We start from the raw sequence: 17,511 nt of genomic DNA on the forward strand, positions 1-17,511 counted from the left end.
CATTTACTGAAGATACCTACTCCAATGATTAATCGTCCTAAAGAAAAAAACCTTAAGCTAAATCTTCTTCAGCTTTCAATGGCTATCCAATCCTCCCCAAATCATATGACGTGGGTGTTCATTATTACAGTATATATACCCCAACTGGTTTATGGCGCAAGCTGAGGCTGAATGACCAATATCAAAAACTCAGTATGTGAACACATAAAAGAGGCAACTTCAAAGAAAGAAGAATTGGAGTAATAAGCAATAGTCTGAAAACAGAGTTTTGAGTCCTATAATCGCTTAAGGCAGTGACTTAAGCCATGAAAAGTGTTTGATGTTTTTTCATATTGTTTCAAATTTGATTTATATTCTATTCAGTACGGAATGTGATGGTATATTGAAAATGCAATTTTGGAGTAAATTACAGAAGTTGCCGGATTTCAGAATGTGCTGCACGGTACTTACATGTGCAGTAATGCACCATCAAGGTGCACTATGCTATGCTAAATGTTCTATTTCCTCTGGCTTTGATGGACAATCTCCTTATGGAGTGTGAAAAGAGGTTTTATCACTCACCATTATCGGGCTCAGATTTCCTGTCATGCTCGGTGTCGGTGAGAGACAGGGCAGAGTTGGCGCGGCTTGTCAGGCAGGAGCTCTGCTCAGACTTCAAGCCACGCATCCACATGTGCTGCAGGCCATGAGCGAGTGATGGTTCCACTTCCGGCTCAGTGTCCACATCTGAACCTACGCCCAGGGAGTAGCCGCGGCTGTGGATGTGAGCAGTGGGTCCAGTGCATAATGTTTCCTCCTCCTCCTCTTCTTGACGACGATGGTTCTGTTGCTGCTGTTGGTGGACAAAGTCTGGACTCCTCATCTGAGCAGCGTTGCAGAAGTCTAAATCTGAAGAAGAAAGACGGGAGACATATTGAGAGCCTGAAGACAAAAAAGCTAGAGGATGGGGTGTGTTTGTTTTCTACTTCAGCAAACAAACAAAGCAAGCATTGGAGAACATACCTCCCCTTATAATAATAAAAGACAACAGATCTAGATAATACAGAGCAAAGTTTAGGAGGAGCATGCCTTTTCATTATTCAATTACTCAAGGGCTAGTCCCGGCTCATGAGTGCCACCCTCAATATTTGGGGTTAGTTCTGAAAAAAAAGTGACATAAAAGTATTCCAAAACCATGAAGAAAGTTTAGCAGACTCAAGGACACAACTATTGCAAATAGGAAACTCCATAATTCCGTTCATTTGTATTTCTTTTATTAGCCAGCCGGTGTCTAAATGCTTTTTTGAAAGACAAGCATAATGCATTGATTAATTAATTTCATTGATGATCTTTTAGGAGTGTGTGAGTTCCATGTCTGACCCCACTCATGTTTTTGATGAACCGCATCCATGCCTATTTGCTATGCATAAATAATTGAAAATTCAAAGGAGGTGGTCATTATGTCAGAATTTTCACATTTGAGTTTTATTGGCCAAAATGCCAGCCTTCATTTCCTTGAAACATTTGCAATGCAGCCATATTCTGTTCTGACTACCTGATGTGTGTTATTGAACTTGAGATGTATTGAACTGCTGCTCAAACAGAGCACTGATCTCATCTATATTCTCCTTGGTGGGGTGAGAGATCAGATAAAGATCAAACCTTATTAATATTGACTCAGACTGAGGGAAAAATTGAGCCTCGAATGCTTTCAGGTAATAGAACGCCCTCCAATCCAAAGAATCAACCTGTTATCTGAGAACATAAGATAAACTGTGTTAGTCCTCCGGTTACACTTCAATTCAATTCAATTGAGATTTCCTTTTTTTGAAGAAGAACAATTTTGATCCAGCTGAATAAATTTTCTTCTTTAGCTGCTTTGGTGATTGCTATAGAATGTATATGTGGCAGTAATGGAGTCCATGTCATTTAAAATAAATGGTGGCATGGATTGAAATCCACAAGGATTATATTGAAACCATGTAGACTGTGGACAAAATTATTATAATATAATAAATGTTCAGTCCTACATCAGGCAACTCCAACTCTGGTCCGTGAGGGCCGCTCTCCTGCCTGTTTTGCATGTCAACCTCAGTGTTAAACATTTGAATAAGGTGTGTTGGACGAGGGGAAAATGTAAAACATGCAGGACAGCGGCCCTCCAGGGCCGGGTTTGGACAGCTCAGTCTTAGATGGACACAGTATCTCCCACCTAGAACATGCATGCTGCTGAGCAATTACATTGGTGTAAAACACAATTAGTATAGTTGCTGTAACGAATGGACAAGTGGGATTAATAATTTGTCGGTACTGCAGGAAGAAAAACAAAGTATGACCTACATAAAGAGCTCAGACACTGTGAACATTCAAACTACGCACATAAAAACTCTCTCCAAGTTGGGATACAAGCACAGAAGAGTGTTAATACAAAACCCAGCATTGTACGTAGACCTATTGACAACTGGGATAAGTGTCATTGTGTCCTGCAGTCTTTGTTTTCTGTCTGGATTTAAACTGGGCAAAACAATTGTCATTGTCTAGATTAGAATAAACTGTGTGCAATTGGACAAGAAAGAAAACAACTGGTTGTTTCAACAGACAAGCTAAACCCTTATGATTTTCAACTCAGTTATAAAATAAGAAAGTTGCCGTAATTATGTCGGCAGTCATTTCCTCTGGACTCGATGAAAATAAAATGTGAATAGAATTTGGTTGTATCCCAAAAACACTGATCTTTTCGCTCAAGTTCAGTCCTTCATCTAACTGAGACAAGCACATGTACCTTTTGTTTGTTCAAGAGTCCAATTTCCACAATGAATCTATGGAGGACTTGTTCCACTTGATTATGTTTGATTCACTCACTTAAACCTCTCTAAATAGCACCATCTTGCTGTCCAGCTGCCATAATTCAAATGAAGCAAGCCAAACTAGGTTTAAACATGACACACTCATCTGCTTTGGCAGCATTTAACACATGTAGCAATAAGCCCATAAGCAATATTTATGTTTATGTTGTCTCTTAGCCAATCAGTGAACTCAGTTAATGGCACAAATGAAAAGGTTATGACTAAATATAATGATAGATGAATGTTGTTTCCGTGATGCCCTGTGAGCCATACAACATTTGTCATCAATCTGAATTTGAATGCAGAATCTATGTACTTTAAGATTGAGGTTTCAAATTGACCTTCAGGATTATCTGGTAAAGAGCAGAATTCTGGGTTACTACATTAATGATTAATTTCCTGAAATATTGTTTTTTTTTAACCATCCAATAAGTTCAACTTCTCTCGCCGTTTTATAGAATGTTGTTACGAAATCTTGGTAATACCTATTTATTTATTTATTTATTTATTCTTCAATTCATTTGTTCATTCATTCTATTTAAAAAAGACGAGACCTTATGTTGATGTGGTTTTCACATTGGAACCCTGCCATGGATGCCATTTTCACTTGCTGAGTCATGAACACCGATATTAGCCGGGTGTTTAGATGTTGTCCTAGGTTCCTTAACTTTCTGGATGAGTCCTCACTGTGGCCTTGGGGTCATTTCTGTAGGCCGCCCACTCCTGGCAAGGGACACCGTTGTTTCATGTTTTTTCCATTTGTGGATAATGGATCTCACCGTGGTTCACTGGAGTCAAAAAAGCTTTACAAATGTCTTTGTAAGTCCTTCCAGATGGATTGATGTCACTTTATTTCTCCTCTGTTCTCTTTTTATTTGGATCATGGCATTTTTTGCACCTTTTTTAGGTCTTTTGGCTGACTTTGATTTGTTAAACAGGTTCTATTTATGTAATCTATTGGTTGAATTGCTCTGGACCCAATTAGGCTTGATTGCAGTCAGTGAAAATCTATCTATCTATCTATCTATCTATCTATCTATCTATCTATCTATCTATCTATCTATCTATCTATCTATCTATCTATCTATCTATCTATCTATCTATCTATCTATCTATCTATCTATCTATCTATCTATCTATCTATCTATCTATCTATCTATCTATCTATCTATCTATCTATCTATCTATCTATCTATCTATCTCCTTGTAAACTGAATGTTTCATTTACTAGGGTTATATTAAGATCTTGGGAATTAAATTGGGTAAGGAAAACATTGACTGAAACTGGCAAATAATCTAAAAACTAATCAAATCTAAAAACTAATAAAAAGAAAACTGATTTTTATTGGACAGTGATGATTATTTGTTCTGCTGACACCACACAAGGGAAATGGTTATGGTCAGCAGACTTATTTACTGGCAAAGAATCCGATATATGTACCTTTGTTCCTGACCTCATCATCTCAAAGTAAAGGATATTTCTCAGTTGCCAGACTTGCCGGGATATACTATTAAATTCCTTTTTTTTTTTAAAAAAAGCATGTATGTGAGATCAGGAAATAGAAAACAGAACAAAAAGGAAAGGCTGGCTCGTATATATGAAAGGAAATGTGAATAGGGAATTAAGATGAATTGGCTGATCCCTGTCATCCATTAAAAATGTCACTGGAGGCAATGCCCCCCTTAACAGTTGGTTACTTAGGCAAGCTATGCTTTATATAACTCTGTTGCCCGAAGATGAACAGATGTGCTTCATACTACCAGCCTTCACTGAGATTTGAAAAGTGGCTTTCGGGTGTCGTTTGCAACTTGCCATATGATGTGATGAACGTCATCGAAGTCATATGGTAAGGTAATGACTTGCTTTTTCTTTTTTTTTTTCTAAATATAATGGGAAGCTAGAGAAACTTAATGTAGGCAAATGCTGGCACGCGTCGGCGATGACTGATGGTCACCGTGGGTGGTTACATGTTGAGCAATATGACAAAGTTCATAGTAGGTGGTATTTACGTAAAACATAAAATTGCTCGTTGTAACAGTTATGGTTGGCTAATGCTGCTTGTTAGCTTGGTGGGATGGTCTTGCAGAAAAGCAGGACGCTAGGGTGGCAGAGAGTGCATCTATTGATCACAGTGAACCCTGCACAGCAGCACAATCCTGATGAGGTACAGCTTCTCTCTTAACACCATACATGACCTGCATAAAGGCTATCCATCACAGCACGCACTGGCCCATTTCTCCTCCTGTCACCGGCAGGGAAGAATTTCTCAGTGTGTATGCGTCAGCGTTACCTCACGTGTGTCTGTGTCTGTGTGTGTAATGAAGGGTGGTGTTCCACCCCAGGTGAGGCCAAAGAGGTTTGGGGCTGACCTAGTTTAGCTGTGGGAGGGAAATATCACCTCCGTGGAGAAGAGGTAATTGGTTGCCCCCAACTGTCCTTCTGGTTCGTTGTAGACTGTGATGGGTAATTCACATAGGCCCTTTTAAAATCGTGTGTGCGTGTGTGTGTGCGCGTGTGTGTACACGTGTGTCATATGTGTGGCTTTTTTTACTGCCTTTTGAGCAGATACATCCAGTTTCCGGGAGGGGACTTTTACAGGTAAACATGCCCTGAGCACATGGAATACCTGGCTGAGCTTGGCTGTAGTTGTTCTGTCTTTCACGGTGTGATCCAAGCGTGAGGCGTAGCTCATGTGTGTAGTCAGGCAGGGTTTCACGGGAGGTGTAAGAGCGTTGGTGAGCGTGACCGTCCTCACTCTCATCAGATGAACTGGTGTAGGACATCTCCATTTCATGACGGCCCTTAGACAGCGGCTGGTAGGGTTTACTGTCCATCTCCTCCATGGCTTGAAGGGCATCCACTTAATCACTCAGCACAGCCACAATGCAGAAAAGAGAGTCTGGAGGGAGGGATATGGGGAAGGGTTGGGTAAAGGTGAGCGAATGAAGAGGACAATGGAGAAGAAAGAATGGATGAGCCGGTGCAGGAGAATGAAAGGAAAGGAGGGATTGAATAGGCAAGGTAGGAGAAAAAAATAGAACACAAAGTGAGTTACTGAAAACTGCGGAACAATACTGCAGCATCTGCCCATTCCTACTACACGAGACATTCATAAACAGTATTTGCCCTCTTTGATATTTCACACCAAAGGTTAGTTCCAAATCAATATACTCCGAGCGCACCGCAATTATGTTCGAAGGCATTTGATGAAAACTTGAATAAGGGGCTATAGTTTAGCTTCACGTGTTCTTGTTTGTTAGTCTTCTACAGTCAACTATTGGCAAGGTTTCAGATTTATCAACACTGCTGCTGTGTTTCTTTTCTTGATAAACCCAGTGACTCACTCACCATTTCATTATGTAACGCCAAAACACTTACAAACCAGTATTGCTCTCCTCATTTGGGTCAACTTAAGTGACGTCTTTCAGCTTCATTTAATTAGTCTTGTTCCTCTTCCCACGACATAGAAATCTTTGGCAATTTGCTCTTAACGCTAAAAATGATTTGTGAGGACAATGATTCGCAAGCTAGAAAATGTGATTAGATATTACTTGCTTCAGTCTCATCAGTTTCAGTGGCATTTTTATTTAAATGAATTGATCTACAAACCAGTAGCAAACCACTCTGTGCCATCATTTTGAATATGAACAACAAAAATCATTTGTCAGGCATTATAAAATTTTGCAAAAAGAAATCTATATCGGTGCAAAAATTAATCCATGAATCAACAACTAATGGATTAACAATTATTCATATATATAGAATCAATGAATTGTTTAGAGAGTTTTTTTTTTAATTAAAAATGGTTCAAATCGTTGGAATTTCAGACGCTCGGTTGTAAATATTCGGACACTTCTGTAGTTGTCCATGAAAGCAGATTATTATACGTATTTCTATTTAATAAAACTTATTTGAAAATCATTTTTACTTTTTCTTTGGAAAGTGATGATCAACATGTGCAATTATACTTTGAGATGATACAAACTAAACCACAAACTTCACACACAATTATGCGTGTGTATTTACTGCATTGTCAACTTGAAATAATGTCCTGTTATGAAAGGGTTGGAAATTACAACCCATTTACTTTTATCCGATTTGATGATTAAGTGACAAAATAAGCGTGAGATTATTTGATTGGATTGTTAGTTGAAGCCCAAAGTAGGACTCAGCAAATAATTGAGGTCATGTTCCCAAGACTTGTAAAAGTAAAATAGAACAACAAAATAAGTAAAATTAGATATAATCACAGGATAAGAGAGACTCCTTTTTGTAGTGTGTGTTTGAATGTGTGTAAAGATACAATGCAGCAAAGGTGTTAATGATGATAATATGATATTTAGGTCATTTTGTAACAAATTAAATAACGTGTTCAATAAGAAAGTCTACAATGTGCAGTAATAAAGACATAGAGGTGATGATAGTTTTGAGTAGTATAGTTTTGGGAGTCACAAATAGGAAGTTTTGACATTTTCAAAGTGAATCAAAATGATTGTGATGATTATTTTTTCCATAATCACCTAGCCCTAATTATTATGATTAACACTGCTTACTTTAATTAGCAAGCAAAGCAATGGCGATATTTATTCCCGCTGGCCTTTGGTTGCTACTGGAAAATACCGCTTCCAATCTGCTTCATGAAGCAGTTGTCGTGTTTTCTGACTCCTTGAGATGGCACTGTGGGTTCAAATAAAAAAGTTTACGAAATGACAAGTCAGTCCACTTTTTAGCCCATTATTTTCCTAGCACTACTGATGGCTTACCTGCCACATAAACTATCAAATTTTTGAATGACAAACTGACAGCATGACACTGGACTACGACCTGACCTGACAGGAACAGGAGGTCTGACAGACACCCATCACCAAATGAGGTATTCTCCAAACGTCTCTGTTACAGTAAGTATTTATGTCTGTATTTATGAATGTATTAAAATTGCATTTGCAATTGAATACCTACTCTAAAAGAAAACTACCCGTCTGAATGTGGTGGGGTATGGGACCCCTCGTCCCTGATGCAAAGTCACCACTGATTAGCTTTCAGGTACTATGCCCAGTCTGAAGTATTTCCGGCAGATATAAACCTTCTAAATGGAGCTTGAGAGGGTCATTGCTCATAGAGACAAAGTGCTGTGGTATTGACCTCTTCAGGGAGTTCTGTAGTCCATATATCAAAGCCATTAGAGTATGCCTGCTCAATACCTCGAAGATATGCAGCAAAGGGTGATCACCACCAACCTGATACCATCCAAGTATACAGCTGACCTTTCTACCAAGACAATAATGTTTTCATTCCACCCAAAAGACTCTTTCACTTGCTCTCATGCTCATCCTTCTCGGTTAGACAAACTCATGTGCACAAAAAAAATGACCTAGTACTGAAGTCAAAAATTGGGGCAAATCTCTTTTACCCATTCATCCCACACAGAGTCTCACCCCCCTGGAGATGCTATTGTAACTCGCGTCGTTATTAAAAGCTCTGCACTCTCCTATCATTCCTACTTGTTTGTCCCCCTCTTGATAACAAAAGCATGTAACAATGCCTTTTGCATGAATGGATTTTCCCTTCCACCTTTGTTCCAGATGCGCACTCTAAACAGAGCAACCCTAAAATGTGGTCGTTCCCGTCCAAATTTGGTTTACCTCACGTTTTCTTGTCAACTAAAGCACCTATTCTCTTACCCCTTTCAGTGGCTGCCATTAAGTCCAGTGCCATGTGACGGTGAAAGGATATACTATTGCACTTGATGGTTAGATTTAGTTACAAAAGACATCGCAATGAGTTGTGAGTTGCAAGCAGAAAGCTATCAAATTTGTGTAGAGAGACTGAAAGAAACATTTTATTGTTAACAAAAGAAGTGGTGTTAGGCAGCAAATACAGCAGATATTTACTGGTGAAGAATAACCCTTTTTTTAAACCTACAACTAAGAAAGCGAGAAATGATTTTGCTTCAAACGTGGTCCCAGCAGACAACAGCGGACATTAAAAGACAAGTACACCTAAATCTCGATTACACATGAACCAGAATCTGGGAATCGCGTAAACCCTGAAAGCGCGTTGTATTAAAAGTGTACTTTTTTTATTTTTTAGAATGGCATGTTTTTAGGCAGCCGAAGGGGTCCTTTGTCACGTTAATTTACGTCAGTGGGTCAGCATGCATTCTCCACACACATCATAGTCTATTGACACTTTACTAAAAAGAAGCAAATCGCAGATGACAATATCAGGCGGAATCATTTTGATGCTACATGAATTGGATGGAAAAGAGAATAAAGCAAACACTTATTCTACTACTGTGTCCGGCCACACTTTGACTTGTGAGGGACTGTATGGATAAGGTGCTTCTGCGAACCTCGCCCTTTCCAAATCAAAAACAATCCTATCTATCCGTAACACTGTAAAAAAGCAGTCATAAAGATCAAACAACCCGATTTTTTATTATCAAATGCCTTTAAATTGGTCACGGAAATTCATCAAATCACTAGTTTTACACGCTAGTCATTTTAGCTTCATTTATATCGTCCATTTTAAACGTTTTTATACTTCTCTGGCGGTCATCAAAATATGCCTACATTCATGTGACTCGGCCAACACAAGAAAATTGGGCACATCTAATAAGAAGAATAGCAAGTAGACTCCCCTTTTTTGTTGATGGAACTCAAAAAATACATTAACCCGTAAACACACCTTTCGGATTAAATAGCTTTTATTGAATTTATTTGAAAGTAAACATGAAACATGCTCTCCTTGAAAGTTTTAGTCTTATCAGGAGTGGTACACACGTCCAGACTGGCTGCCGACACATCCGTTCATCCATCCATTTTCTGAGCCGCTTTTCCTTACAAGGGTTGCAGGTGTGCTGGAGCTACTAAAATATTTTTGTATTGCTTTTCTTTTCTTGTGACATTCACACAACTCGAGCAAACTCTATGCTCAATGATTTAAAGGCAACCATTTAAATCTAACGAAGTAACAAAATTCACGAGCATTGTAATTTTATTTATTACTAAGTATTGGAGATCGTTTTTACTTAGAAAAAAAAAAAAAGAGGTTTAGTTTTGTAGAAGTTGTTACCCAATATCACCACATTTGTGTTGCTCTCCCAGATTTGCCTTGGTGAAAATACTGGTCAGAAAATATTTACATTTTATCTATTTTTTTAAATCAGAGATGCAAGTAAAATGTTCTAGATGATTTTTTTACATGGATTCAAAATTACCCTTGTTTTTCTCTAATGCATCAGGTATTCATAACAATAAATATAGTGTGATAAGTAAATATGTGAAATAACAGTATATTTAATAATATTTATCAATTAAGACTTAGCTTCAGCAACATATGGATAGTTTATAAATTTGAATGCATGGTAAAATTTGGATTTTCACTAGATATTATAGATCATACTTAAAACCCATATATTTAAAAAACCTGACACTCTAGAAATAAAATAAAGATTCTCTCTAAGTCAGCGTCAAAATAACTTTGGGGACACATAAATCCATCACTGAATGAATTTAGCTTTTGACCAGTGTTATCAAAGCTTGCTAAAACAAAAAACGTTTTTAAATAGGCTGTCTGCATCACTTTTACACACGCGTCATGCTGCAATCCGAGTGCATCACGAGTTACACATCCACCAACAATGTGCACAGTCTGTTAGAGTGGCAACGTGAAATCTAAGTAAACCAGGCCTACAGCGTCATAATTATCTTTGTCTCACAGAACTATACAATGAGGTGTAATCCTGAGTCCTTTCCTTTCTACTGGCAAGACATGTTGTGGGAAATCAAAGCCCACTATTATCTCTGCTGCTTTGTCAGAATGGGATTGACTGGTGTCACCTTCTCTTTGGTACAGCGGGGTGTGAGTATACATTACCCGTGAGCTCTGAGCTTGCTGCAGGCACTGACTGCCGTTTGTCTCCTCAGAGGCTCTCTGTCCTGTTTCATGTATGTCACACACTTCCATGCACGAATGAAGGCCTCGTATCACGCACCCAGTGAACTGCCTTGTTCATCATCATGTGCAGGATACACACAGAAGGAGCACATACCTTATAGATTGACATGTTGGCTCTTCTTTGATGTGCAATGTTTTTTTCAAACAACCTATATCCGATTCCATTACAGTACAGATTACATCAGACATGGGCAAAGTATAGTCCACAGGCTACATCCACAGTCTCTGACCAGCCCAGTAAAAATAAATCATATAAATAAGAGGTGCTTTAATTGTAAAAGCAGTGCTTTTGTTTTAATACGCATGGGTTTAGATGGAATAAGTCAGCAAGAGCTATGACTTTTGTCTTCAGTGCTGCCAACTTTGCACTTACATTTTCGCTATATATGGCAACTTTTTTGACACCTCAAGCTTCTAGTTTTCAAAACATTAACTCTGGTCGTAATGTTGGCAACACTCTTATTTTCTGCATAGAGAAGGCTAGCGGAATTTGTATATTGGCCATCTTTTCTGACGCATGACAGAGAGTCATTTCTCCAGCTAATCTCAATATACATTATATTGTGGGGAATGTGATGCGACATGTACTCTGGGCCAAGGGGGCGAGTGACTGCTTTCTCTGACTCACTGTCAGTCAAGCCATCAGGCGATCACTCCTCAAACACAGCCTCATCAATACTTAGATTTTTAGATCTTTTTTATGAACTATGGTGACACACAGCTTTTCTCAGAAATCAATGGATGCTATGGTAACCCAGCAGCAGCGTCCCAGCAGTGCAAAAGATTTACCGTAATTTTCGGACTATAGATCGCGTTTTTTTCATAGTTTGGGTGGGGGGGGGGGCGACTTATAATAAGGAGCGACTTATATGTGTTTTTTTTCAAAAATGTTCCTAAAAAAAAAAAAGTGAAACCGCAATGTAGCAAGGGATGTACTGTAATTTGAGTTTCAAGTGACGTCAGCAGCGCGACGCGATGTGGCGCGGCGGTTGTTTACATGAAGGACAAAGATTGATCACGGGATGACGTACTACCGGCATCATTAGCGGCTTTGTTTCTAAGTGACACGGCGGACGAAGAGTTTGAAGGATTTAAGGATTTGGAGTGATACAGAAGGTTTGAAAAACTATTATGGCTTTTACCCACGACCGGTGTTGTGCTAGATTTGGTTCCCCAGTGAGATTTTGTTCCCCCTGCCGCAGGAGCGCGCACGCCTTATTTGGGAAGCGAAAAACCGATGTTGTACGGCGTCAGCACTTTGTTGTTTTCAGTAAAAACATGAAGAACTCACATTTGCGCCAGTCAATTTTAATTTTTATAAAGGATTATTCTCATTTGATGTCTTTAAATTCATCCGCGTTCTGCCATTGAAGCGGGGTGCATTCAAAGACCAGTCGTACAGGCGGAACACTCATTCACTTCACCAAAAAGCAACAATATAATTACGTGAGCTCTGCATAAACCTCGATGCAAAGAAACTCCTCTTTTTGGGTACCGTTACATGCTACTAGGAGTATATATTACAAAGGAGACTTTCTACTTAATTGTGATCATCATTCATCCATCCATTTTATTACTCAGGTATTTTCAAAGCAAATTAATATTGTTGCATTTATTAATTTGCTTTAAAATGACGCAATATAATTAAAAGCTGACACTATAGCAATGTCTAATGTGTTCATTTAAGAAAAAGCCACACATGTTTTGTTATCAAATCTTTCATAACGAGAATGATTTGCGTGAATTGATTTGAATGAATAATTGAGAAGAAATTTCAGTTCTGAAGGCTCCTTTTGTCCCAAGCAAAGTGACAGATGATGGGGAGGGGGGATAAAATTTGTAACAGGAAGTCTATAAAAAATGTCAAGCCGTGAGAATTTGTGCCTCCCTCCCATTTTGAGAATTGTGAGTCCTGGACATCGACTGGCTTTTCTTCTTCCTGTTCAAATTTGCCACACTACCTGAACAGACCCCCAGGAAGACAGAAAAAAAACAGCTGGAGTCCAGCACTCACCGTTTTCAAAATAAGGCGGGGGAACATATCCTCACGGGGCAGCCGTGAGGATGTGTCCCCCCCCCCCCCCCCTGTAATTTGGCCTAGGAATAAGGGAATCTGTTTAAATTTCCCACACTACCTGAACTGACCCCCAGGAAGACAGAAAAAAACAGCTGGAGTCCAGCACTCACCATTCTCAAAATAAGGGTGGGGGACATATCCTCACGGGGCAGCCGTTCGTGCTCGTTCATGACTGCCATCAGCGGCGCGCACCCATTGTTGACAAAGGACGATCGATGGATTTAATGAATTGGAGTGACACAGAAGGTTTTATAAACGTGTTATTTATGTAATACTTTTTTTTAAATAACTGAATGTTACGTCTCAGCTCTTCGTTTGTGTTTATGTCACGTTAGCATACCTATCGTTTAGCCTGCTGTTCCTCGTTCATGACTATTCTTGGTGTTGGATTTTGTCGAATAAATTGCCCCCCAAAATGCGATTTATACTCCGGAGCGACTTATATATGTTTTTTTTCACTTTTTTGGGCATTTTATGGCTAATGGGACTTGTACTCCGGAGCGACTTATAGTCCGAAAATTACGGTACTCATGCCTAAGAATGCATAAGTATGACATAATAGAAATTGCAACCCAATATCCCACACAGCAAAATAGTGATCTAGACCAGTGGTCCCCAACCACCGGGCCGCGGACCGGTACCGGTTCGTGGGTCACTTGGTACCGGGCCGCCAAGCCGCACAGAAAAAATATATATATATATCGACGATCAATTAATTCAGGTGAAGACACTTGTCCCGGTCACGTGACATGTTTCCCCAGTCGAACCCGCAAAGCTAATATGTGGCGACAGGCTAACTAACCAGGCAATGAAGCATTCAAAACTGCTTCAACACATGGAGACCAAGCATCCTGCAATAAAAGACAAACCTTAATCACTTCATCGTATTTATATATTTATTATAAATGTATTATTTATTTATTTATATAAATGCATTATTTATTTATATAAATGCCGGTCCGTGAAAATATTTCTGACATGTAACCGGTCTGTAGCGCAAAAAAAGTTGGGGACCACTGATCTAGACAACCAAAGGTCATATCATACAGTGCATGTTTTTGTATCCCACTACGATACATATGGAGACAGTACTATATCTCATAGCTCTAACCACACAAGTCTTACTAAAATAAGACAATTTCATGTGTTTCAAGCGTTGAATTAATATGGAACATGGTTGAGGTTATCATATTGGTGTTGCTCTTAACAATCGTTCCAGTTTTTCATGTGTCCCCTTTGTAAAATTAATTGCCCACCCTTGGGTTACATCCTGTCTCTCACCTCATTCTCACTTATGTTGCACTCTCCCCCATCTTATGTGCTTTACAGCCTCTATTGTGTCCTCCAAGGCCTCTGCATTTAGAGACGTAAGCCTGCTGGTTGGGGTTATTCCCTCTAATTCTACCCCACAGTGGGGTGCCCATTATGGGGCTTGATTCTTGGTTTTGATGTCAAAACCTAGAGGTTGTTTCCAAGAGCCAAGCTCACTTCAAACAAGACGCATGGGTTTTCTGGAGGACGAGTCAGCGTGTGGCACCTTAGGACAACACCAGACTAGAGGCTTGAACAGAACCATTTCAGTGTGGTGCAGTTACTATTCATAGTCCTAAAAATGCTTGCAAGTTGAAATAATTAGCTCTTTTACAGTGGATTCTGTTTCTGAATAATACTCCTTCAAAACCTGATTACGTCTCCCTAATCACTCTTCAATATGCACATATAGCATGGGAATTCTGATGGTTCCCCGAGTACACATACAATATGCAACTACTTACTGTAAGTGCTTCACTGACTGCATTGCTGTTCGTGGAGACGTCATGAACGAATTGCAATGCAGACCGACTGCGGTGGTGTCCAGTGGGTGTCCGGAAATCTGCACCTCATCACGGGGGTTCACGCTGAAGAGTTGAGCTCTCGTGGTAACAACCTTGTATCTCGAGAGCTATTTGTAAACAAAAGCCACTCTTGCATTTCATTCACATTGATACGTTTATTGGACATTCATTTATCGGACTTTGGCTCTTCTACCGTGGGTACGTACGTTTTGTGTTTAAATGGTTTTATTTTGTCATGTTTAATTTATTCTCTGCTCATTTTGTCTTTTAGATGTCCGACTCATGTCAATCTGAAATGTGAGGTCTGTATGTTATCGATATGTAATATGTTTTCATAAAAAAAAAGTTCGGCAAAAACGGTTTCGTTACAAAATAAACCACATTTACGTATCTCGTATGCCGAAACTTGATTTCTTGTCTGTCTGGTGTAATTTCTTCAACTCCATGAAAATACACCACGCTGCATCGGCAAATCATAGAAACCTTACTGAAACTTTACGGAGCTCTGCATGCGGTGAATTGACACACAGACTCCAATACTTCCTTTACCTTCCGGAGTTCGTACGGAGGCCGCAACGCATTACCGTTTCATTTTTCCACTCATAGTTATGAGTGTATCTACAGTGTCATGCTTTATAGTCCATTTCATCAGTGAGCTACTACTAGGGAAGTGATCTTATTCCATGCAGGACAATATGTAATATTCATGAATTTAAATGATTAATGAATCCCAAGCTCCTGTATTAACCACAGAGCAGTCATATTTGTTTAGCAATAAAATATTATGGTGTTGATGGACTAATGTTACATTTTACAAGAGAAAAACAAGGGAACCATGCGGTTTTAACATTTGAAGCGCATCTCAAGAGAGTCCACTAATGGACCTGAACTATATGAGTATATGAATGTCATTTCAGTTCTAATTTACATCAAATCTATAATTCATCTTTGTGTAATGAACTCCTCTGTGGTCATTTTTAAATAACTACACAAAGTGGACTGCATGCATCACATTATAGCACTGCCCGTCCACCGCTATCCCCCCGTTCACTTTTACCCAGTGTTAACCCTTTGTCTCCATAAACACTCATGCATAAACATTCTCTTGACAAATGAGACTCTGGAATCAATAACTGCACAGTTGCAACAATATTGGTCCCTTCACAGACTTGATCCACTCTTGTCCATCCAGAAAAATGAAAGACAACTGTGCTGCTTTAGTAGTAAATATGCTTGGAGGCGTGATCAAGGATGACATACAGAAGTTTAAATAGATTTGCATGGCAAATCAAATCAGGCTTGAAGTCCATATGAGGGTCAAGCAGCAATGAGGAAACAGTGTGGTAGAGATAGTCATGTGCAAAGAGCATGAGACTCGTAATTCATACATTTCCAATCTTCAGATAACATTTTGAAATTCTAATGTCGGGCATGCAAAATCAAATAGGTGAGGCGGGGAATGAGGAGGAGGCCAGGAGACGCAGAACAATTGGGTTTCACATTGCTAAATAAATGAGAAGAATATGCTGGGCAAAGTGGAGCCAACATTATTAGCTCCTCTGAAAAATGCTTTACAGCTGCAGGATTTTAGACACATTTTCACAATGGTGAGAAGGTTTTATTTTCATAGCATCTTTGAGACCCTGAGTAAGGGAGCTGCCTTATTTGTTAGCTCTGGCCTTTGCACATTTCAGTGAAGCTTGTTTGCACACGCTAATCCTGCTCTCTAAACAGGCCATAGGAACGACAAAGAAAACCACTGAGAAATCCACTTGCCCTCAAGCAAGACTTTACCACTCTGCCTCAGATGTGTAAAAATAACGTTGTGAAGTGCCCAATTGCTCACCTCGGTCAAGTGACTTTCCTAAAGCCCTGAAAGTAGCTGTGCTTAAGCCATTTCTGAAAATATATATATTTTCAGAAAATACATTGAAAAAAATGCTTGCTGATGGTGTAGTGGTGCACTTGCCCGACTTGTGTGTAGGCAGTGTAGGCTTGATTCCCGCTCAGTGACAGTGTGTACGTATGTGTGGTGTGGTTAGTTGTTCACCTCTATATGTGGCTGGTGACCAGTTCAGCTTGTAGTCTGCCTTTCGCCCCGATGTAAGCCGGGCTAGGACCCGTTTTGAGTGTTAAAAAGTACAACACTAAATGGTGTACTAATTTAACACTACACACTAATGTAGGATAAAATCACACAAAAAACACTGACCAGTTGTTGAATACCGTATTTTACGGACTATAAGGCGCACCTAAAAACCCAAATTTTTCTCAAAAGCCGACAGTGCGCCTTATAGTCCAGTACTCCTTATATATGGACCAAATTCCACAATTTAAACTGGCCCAAAGCATTGTGTCATGAAATCAATCATAAGTGGCCCGCTGAAGACTATGAATCATGAATCCAAAAGACTCTGGATCATTATTTAGTGATTTTAAAGTAATTTGTTGTGTCTGAAGTTGAAATAAAAAGATAAAATGGAGCATGATTTGATTTGGATTAAAAATCTGACATGATGCATTAATGGTGCGCCTTATATAAGGACAAAGTTTTAAAATGGGCCATTCATTGAAGGTGCGCCTTATAGTTCGATGCGCCTTATAGTCCGGAAAATACGGTAGTTTTACATTTTAACCACCACCAGAGTTGTTTTAACTCCCACTTAAATAACACTTTTAAAAGTGTTGTTTTATCTATATTTAGTGTGGCCCAATAAAGACACTTTTGAAGCATTACATTTAACTCCATTGGTGTTGTAATAACACTGCTGATTTTGCTGTGAAGATACATTTCCAAAATGGAAAATGTCTTCA

At 39.2% G+C, this 17,511-nt stretch overlaps 1 protein-coding gene across 1 annotated transcript in view; it reads right to left on the minus strand.

Annotated features, from left to right (window-relative positions):
* tenm1 (teneurin transmembrane protein 1) overlaps nucleotides 1-5,705 on the minus strand; it is a 166,236-nt gene extending 160,531 nt beyond the window's left edge. The window contains exons 1-2 of the mRNA XM_061286297.1: nucleotides 5,453-5,705; nucleotides 562-888 (exon numbers count right to left, since the gene is read on the minus strand). Coding sequence (XP_061142281.1) covers nucleotides 562-888; nucleotides 5,453-5,669 — 544 coding nt within the window. The 5' untranslated portion in view covers nucleotides 5,670-5,705. The remainder of the gene's footprint in view (nucleotides 1-561; nucleotides 889-5,452) is intronic.
* Nucleotides 5,706-17,511: the final 11,806 nt, after the last annotated feature.

This window comes from Syngnathus typhle, linkage group LG1, assembly GCF_033458585.1.
Source record: "Syngnathus typhle isolate RoL2023-S1 ecotype Sweden linkage group LG1, RoL_Styp_1.0, whole genome shotgun sequence".
In the NCBI taxonomy this organism is placed as follows: domain Eukaryota; kingdom Metazoa; phylum Chordata; class Actinopteri; order Syngnathiformes; family Syngnathidae; genus Syngnathus; species Syngnathus typhle.